The 8,286-nt window shown below is 42.4% G+C and overlaps 1 protein-coding gene across 1 annotated transcript in view; it reads right to left on the bottom strand.

The window, feature by feature from the left end:
• Positions 1-1,697: 1,697 nt before the first annotated feature.
• Positions 1,698-8,286, bottom strand: part of LOC106821322 (histone H2A) — a 20,004-nt gene continuing 13,415 nt past the window's right edge. The window contains exon 3 of the mRNA XM_014826075.1: positions 1,698-2,668. Coding sequence (XP_014681561.1) covers positions 2,229-2,603 — 375 coding nt within the window. The 5' untranslated portion in view covers positions 2,604-2,668 and the 3' untranslated portion in view covers positions 1,698-2,228. The remainder of the gene's footprint in view (positions 2,669-8,286) is intronic.

Raw genomic sequence — 8,286 nt, 5'->3', positions numbered from 1 at the left:
TATGTGTGAGGCCTACATTCGCTAGGCTGTGGTGGGTCGGTTATTTTCGGGACGCGAGGTTGTATCAATGTTATCATTATCTGGAAACTAGGGAAAACCTGGTCGGGACCTGGTCCAAAATTTTTGTGATTCGAGAATAGACGTCAACAGTGACGCGGCAAATCTAAAACTGCGATTAACCGTGAACTGGTATGTTATAGCTGCATATAGGCAATACAACAGTAAGCACCCGCAAATTGTTCATCGCATTATTTGGTCTGATTTAACTGATTTCACTGATTATACTGAATCCATCCCTCACCAAGGTGATATGTAATCCATAGAAAAGGCATCTTTTCAATATTTTTTTGCGGTGAAATGCGGCACTAGAGTGCACTAATTTGCATTATGCACGCAAGTTAGATGCCTCGTGGACGTCTAGAAAGCATTAGAAGTAAGATTGGTCTTGTCATGTAATTGTGCCATTCAAGCAAGTGCCGTAGCGATGGTCACTGGTCGGGTATTTTTGCGTATGAAACGGGATCAGAATACTTTGCAAAAATACGCGGGATCAAAATACTTTGCAAAAATACGCGGGATCAAAATACTTTGCAAAAATAAGCTGGTAAAAGTTTCGAGCGGAGCATAGCCATAGATCTTGAATCTGTGGTTATTTAACGTGAATAAAGTGTATGTTGTGCATGCGACGAAACAGTGTGAGTATTTTTAATTAATTTCTGTTCGATGCTTATTCAGCACTGGACGCCTTCTATGCTGAACAACATAATTATGCTCCTTGCATAGCCCTCTCCAACCACCGTATATACCGTTCTCGCCGATTATCGTGAGATTTTCGGCACAGGCAGTGTCAGGCACAACAAGCAATGGCTAACGTTGTTCATTCTTCTAGGACTGGTGCCAGTGGCGCTGGATGGCCAAAAACTTCGCCACAATATAATACAAAATACGTTACGGCGGCTTCACTTACACTCAACAGAACGATAAATCTGTGAGTTCATATTTACATGCAGTTTCTGTACTATGTAGTGCAATTTTGTTCAAATATTTCTCATCATACATCGTATTCTTATGACAGACGCCTTTATACTTAAAGGGATAGTAGACTCTAGGATTTTACTGCATACAACTGTACTTACTGTATATCAAATCGTCTATACCCACATGTATTTGTCACCAGATACCAAATTTAATTGTTATAATTAATTACACATCAACGCTACGAAATTTGAAATGACACCCGTGATGGTGCTGCCAGTCACAGGCACCTATATCTAACACGATCCCCCAATGCGAGCACCGAAGGTGTGAGAAGTTAGTAGTACTAGTACACACAATTTCACGACTTTATCAAATCGGACCTTTTTTTAGATAAAAAATGTGAATGTTTCAATTAAAATACATGTGCATACACGTTCTTAGTTTGTATTGTTGTCTCCGGCGTCTTTGGTTGAACTGTCAATCATGTTTTACAGCGTATATAGCATATATTCCATATTTGTGAAAAATTAACAGTTCTACACACACACACACACACACACACACACACACACACACACACACACACACACACACACACACACTAATCAGAATGTAACATGGCGTACAATATAAAATATACTCAATATGCAATATGACTTCTGTATTAATCTATATATACCCCGTTTGCTTTCCATGGCGGCCAAAATATTACCTTAATATCAAAAGCGTACTTAACACGCTCTTGATAGTATATGATCTATGTTATAAAATGTCCGACTGCAATGATTTTACCATAGCGAAATATACATCGATGATAAGACTGCTTACTGCGTTATCAGTGTAACACGGGGATACAATTGCTATGTGCGTACGCACTATTGGACTATGCACACCTGATAACTAGAAACCATTATTAGAAGATTATAATTATGAATTGAAAACGGCTTTTAACATTTGGACTAGGTTTTATGTACACAGGCAATCTTTTCACGTTTGACCATGTCTAATTCATAGTGCTGCTTGTGCAGCCATAGCTTGCAATGATTTATGGTGCCGTAACGTGTAGTAGTACTAATTAGCAGCCCGATGCCGTTATTGGCGTCAAAAACATGTAGCCTATATCGCATGCACTTAGACCGTTCAAATAATATAATAATGATGAATTGCAAATGTAGAAAATCATTTCTGGGAAGAAATGGTGGCCCTGAAAAGGGCCGGTTGGTTTCACTAGTACAGGCGCTGATTCCCATTTAATGGGCCTTGGCAGACTTCTTTGGCAGCAGGACAGCCTGGATGTTGGGCAAGACACCTCCCTGGCTGATGGTGACTCCGGAGAGCAGCTTGTTCAACTCCTCGTCGTTGCGGATGGCCAGCTGCAGATGACGTGGGATAATTCTTGACTTCTTGTTGTCGCGAGCAGCGTTACCGGCCAATTCGAGCACCTCAGCGGTCAGGTACTCAACGACGGCAGCCAGGTAGACGGGAGCTCCAGCGCCAACCCTCTCGGCATAGTTGCCCTTACGAAGCAGACGATGGATACGTCCAACAGGGAACTGCAGTCCAGCGCGACTGCTTCTGCTCTTTCCCTTTGCTCTAACCTTTCCTCCTTTACCACGACCAGACATGTTGTTGACGGAATGTATATAGCGACGAAAAAGATCGACAGTGTGTCTCTAAACTCTGCCAGGCCCTATATATACATCCGATAAGGATTGGACCGTACTTCGCTTCCACACGTTACAAAAATGGCGGCGACTTGTGTTTCGAATTTTGTCCAATCAGGTGGCGGCATTGCCATGACTTGCCACGCCATGACCGCCATTGAATGTGTGGGAACTGTTAATTTTTTAATGGCGACTGATTTTACTCTCCTAACGCTATCAAATATCATTGACAGTGCAAACATATACAGGGGAGGTTAGTACAACAAAGTAGGAATACGGGGATGTGCATATGTTTATTGAGAATCAAAAACTTTCATTGATATCGGACATTCGTGAAATTGTGTGTCCTACCTTCTCACACCTTCGGTGCTCGCATTGGGGGATCGTGTTAGATTTAGGTGCCTGTGCTGCCAGTGACCTGCCACCCTGAAAAAGTTGCGTATTTGCCAATTTATTTTGCACGTTACAGACCGAGGGCTAATCACAAACGTTGTTTTTTTTATTGATTTATTTTGATAATGCAAATCGCCCGTATCGAAAATCGGGCGAATATTTTAGTCACGCGACTACAATCGGCTAGTGTGTCCGGGTCGGGGAATGAGTCGCCCGAATGTACAATTCATCAGCCAATCAAATGATGCCATTTTCAATCATGTGACCATCAATCTAGGTAAGCGGGAGAAAAATCGCTGATGAATCGCGCTGTTATTCACCTAGTGTGTCCACTCAGTCGCCTGACTCATTCGTCGGCGACTGAGTCGGGCAAATCTTTCGCCTAAAAATTCGCCTAGTGTGTCGCAAGCTGAAGGTATGCGCCTGTTTATTTAGGGCCCAATAAAACTGGGATCACTGTACTGACAGTTGTAAGCTTGAAGCTCATTTGTAAGCTTATTTGTCTCTACCAGTACTCGTGCATTGTTTATGCCTGTAGTAATTTTAACCTGTTCAGGTTCATATACATTCAGGGTTCAAATTTTAGCTGAAAATCTAGTGGACAGCAGGACCACGAACTTCAGAAAATTGGTGGTCCTGCACAAAAGCTTGTGGTCTGCTTATTTACTAGCAGTGAGTAACAAAATAGTATATAAAAATAACCATTTAATTGGCATTAACTTGTTGGCTGTTAATTGGCTCTTAATTGGCATTAACGTGTTGGCTGTTAATTGGCTGTCAATTGGCGTTAACAGCATACATGTAACTTAGAGTTGGTCAAATAATATATTTCAACTTCAAGCTCTAGGAATGTCGGGGGAGCTTCTGGGAAAGGTTTTACTTTCGTTTTTCTCCTGCCCTAGTCCTTGGTACCCATGCATAGATCAATGCTGCCACACATCCGCAAAGTTACAAGTGCCTAGAATCTTGAAGTATATACAGTTTACATTGCTTCTAGATATCTAACTGAATAAAAATAGTCCACTCTCGGTAAAGAAAAGTGACGGATTCAGTTAACAGCTTTGATTACGTGCGTGTCAGGTGTCAATGTCGTGCCCTCACTCCCCACGATAACCCCTGCTACATATGAACTTATTGTTATGCGGTCATAAAAACACTGGGGTCATGCCGCAATTGATTTCTTAGACTGTCATGAGGTTTTGTTTGTGCGTCGAGGGAGATCACGTCCCAGTCCTTGTGTTTTGGAAAAAGCAGGCGAGTGAAAAATCGCACACCTTGGCTCGCCGAGGTGTGTGATTTGCATCGGAGTGCCCACAGGGCACGAGGCAAACTAGGGGGGTTCGAGAAAAAATGTGAAAACTAGACTTCATGAAATGCCATTTCCAGCATTTTGGGATAAAAATTAGCTCCGCATTTGTACTCTTAATTTTTACATTTTTTAGGTGATTTTTTTTTCATCTAACAAAATATCAGTTCTTGAACATGTGGATAACTTGAATCACACATTTAGTATGTTTAGTCAAAAAGGAACAACACTCAATTTTTCAAAGTAGACTATTAAAACTTTATCTAAAAATACAACCAATCACATTCGTCGTTCTAGAGCGCTTTGTGACTGTCGTTATAAACATGTGAACCGACTTCCGGCAATGTCCGTGATGTTTACAACCGTTTGCGTTCATCTTCGAGTTTATAAGTTGAATAAATGAAAAATAAAACACGAAAAAAAAGAAAAAAAGTGTGCGTTTTGATAATGCTTAGATGCGCGTTTTTTCGCACTTTTCCTGATCAATCGAGGCGCGCGATGGCGCGCGAGCGCGATCGCGCACCTTAAAACACAAGGTCTGACGTCCTCAGCTCTAGATGTTTTGTATACCCTGTCTACGTTCAGGAACGGAGCATATTATAATGCCCTCCCGTTCACAAGTCTGTTTAAATGGGGGCTTATGTCGGGCTTGCGAGCCGACTCGACTGGAAGCAACTGGATTTCGAGCAACTGGAAGCGATCGGCAGCGACTAGTTGCGTCCAGTTGCCCACTGTTCTATTCCGAGCAACTAGTGGCGGCCAGTCGCAGGCATAGTTGTCTTCAATAATATTTTGCTTTCTATGCATTGTTGATTGCACATATAAAGCATATAAACCCATACAGTCACTGAGAATTATGCTATGCTTTTAAAATATGTAAAGAAATTCTTCAAATCAATTCTTTCAGTTATCCTTTTACATCTACATTGCCGTACACGGTTCATATGCTGTGTGCTATAGGCGCATGTTTGTGCTTAGATTTAACAGTTTTAGAACAGGGGGAAACAAAAATAAGGTTATTCCAGACATGTCATTGTCTATATTATAGATGCGTCTATAGTGGCACTATGACGTAAAATGTACGTTTTGCTGATGTACGGTTAACTACAAGGGCCACACGGTCGCCGTCCGAGACATTGCGTGTTGTGCTCGCGATATCGCGCTGAAATGTATGGGGGCGTCGCATTAGATTGTGATGGCGGGAAAACGCTTCCTTGTATCCACAAGCACTTGGGGCGTTTCAATAACAAAATGGTAGCAAATAATCACGAATAGTATTTACTGCCAAAGCCTTACTGTTTATCTCCTCTATATTTCCTTTAATTTGCGTACAACACCCATTAAAGAGAGCTGATGATATACGATTGATATATCATTGTTTAGAATCAATCGTATTTAAGAATCCCATACAATACAGCAAAGTATTATCTGCTAATAGTTGTTTCTAGTTATCAGGAGAGCATAGTCCAATACTGTGTACTCACACAGCAATTGTATCCCGGTGTTACACTCTGATAACTGTTAGTATAGTAAGCACCTCCAGTGTCCAGTCTTATCACCGATGTATATATCGCTATGGAAACGTCTTTGTAGCCAAAAAGGGCAGTCGGACATTATATAAAACAAATCATAATCATATACTATGGTAATATATTGACCGCCATGCACATAGTGTGCACGCACGCAAACATACAAGCACACGCACACGCACGCACGTACGCATACGCACTCGCACAGAATGGGCGAGATTGAGAAAGACGGATTGACGGACGGACGGACGGAGGGACGGACAAAAGGACGCTCGGACAGGTAGTCAGGCGGACAGGCAGACAGACGAACAGATGGGCCACACACGCGGGCACGCAAACAGACACAAACGTGAACACACTACAATTCTATACACTCGCACCATACGTGCACGCACGCACACGCACAGATACACGCAAACACGGTTACTGCGAGCAAATGAACTTTCTATGTATTGTGACAAAGACACTGTCTGTCACAACTGTATGTAAATTGGGTCTTATCACCTTACGCTGTAGGCGTATACAGTACTAACTATTCCCTACTAGGCTTATGGGACTTGTTGATTTTTGCCTTGCCTTATTTGTCGTTCTATAGGGCCGTTTATGGTGACGGGCACCTAGGAGGGGAGGACGCAAGTGAAACCCTCTCCGGTAGAGGAGATGGCAGATAATAAGATATGCTGTGATATGGTGATACATAGCCGTACTGCCGTAGTCATGCAAGCAAAACAAGATTAAAAACATGCGTAATTGTTGTCTTTACTATTTACTATTAGTATTAGCTTTGAAAATCACTTATCAGACTGTGGACTCTCTCTTTTTCAGGGCAAGGAGTCCACTGGACTCCCTTGATAAAAAGTTAATTTCTATCCCTGGGACTTAAACAATATAACTATCTTTGTAATAAAAATAAAGTACATTAGTCATTACATTAGTGGCGCTGATAGGGTCTATGTCCCCCAGGGTATCGAAGGGTACCCTGGGTACGCCGTACGGTTCGATATATATCGGAACGTACCCTGGTACTATCTAATATGCCGGACCGTACCTCGCCTACTCCGCTAACGAGTCTAGGGAGTCGCCTACGCCTGCTCCCCTAACCCTAACCATATCAGTTTTATCACTATCAGATAGTTAACAGGGTACGTTCCGATATATCGAACCGTACCCAGAGACAGAGTACCCTCCGATAGTACCGCTCAAGGGGTCGTTGTCGTAACAGGTACTACAGATATGTACCTGAAGTATATATATGTATACACAAAGTGTACCAGACTTGTACTACAGAAGTGTACCCTAACCCTAACACTAACCCTAACCCTAACTCTAACGCCTAACCCTAACCCTAACATACCTCATATAAAAATATAAACATAATACTAAACAACCTAAAACTACCTCGGGTACATATCTGTAGTACCTGTTACGACAACGACCCTTCGTGCGATAGTAGTACCCTTCGTGCGATTAGTACCCTGTGCCGTGGTACATAGGTATAAGTATAAGCATTAGTGGCATACCTCTTCGTCGACGGCGTCTTCACTGACTTCACTGTCGTCGAGTCCAACGTCACGATCGTGGCTCAAACTTGCAGAAGAGGTCTTCTTGTTTGTGCATAGCTCTAGCCTCTAGTATTAACTATAGGCCCGCGTACGGCCACGCTGGCTATAGTCTATAGAGTATAGTTACTAATAGTACTAATACTATTAGTACTAGCAATAGTATTAGTAATACTACTTTTACTAGAGCTAGATTGTGCACGCAATTTTCTTCGACCCGCACGTGCACACAATACGTGTAAACATGTTGAGACGCAAAGCAAGGGCAAACGCCTCTTCTCTTTGCACGGTTACAAATGTTTGGGCAATAGCATGCCAAAATTGATGTTTCCTCATGCTGTTTGTTAGTGCACGCCTGGAGTTCCCATGGCAACAACAGTGCACAGCCGATGCGCAGTAGAGCGCCATCGTCTGACGGGTAGCCATCTATCTATTTCTACGCGGGTAGCGCACAGGGGTCGCGGTGCATTTGAAAACTGCACAGTGGCTCTATCATGCGGTCAAAAATCATAACTTACACAATTTAGTTAACCGCAAATGACGAGCCAGGGGGTAGATTCATCAAGCTGCGTACGCAAAATATTTTGCGTAAATCTTGTGTACGCAATCGACGTTGGTTAGTTGCGATTCATCAACACAGTTATTTAGTAAATTTGCGTACGATTTCGCGTACGCAAGCGAGGCCGTTTTAGGTGCGATTCATCAAGCTAATATTGACGTAAACCTTTGCGTAACTTTACACGAGCTGGCGAGGTGCCGTAGAACCGAAAAAACGTGCCACTCGAAATTTTCGCAGGTGTTTCCAGCATACCACAGCATACATTATTTTATTGAGAAAACATTATAAAATTACTACT

This window comes from Priapulus caudatus, unplaced genomic scaffold (genome assembly GCF_000485595.1).
Source record: "Priapulus caudatus unplaced genomic scaffold, Priapulus_caudatus-5.0.1 Scaffold68, whole genome shotgun sequence".
Classification (NCBI taxonomy): domain Eukaryota; kingdom Metazoa; phylum Priapulida; class Priapulimorpha; order Priapulimorphida; family Priapulidae; genus Priapulus; species Priapulus caudatus.
The sequence above is the reverse complement of the archived record's forward strand: the minus strand, read 5'-3'. Positions and strand labels throughout refer to the sequence as shown.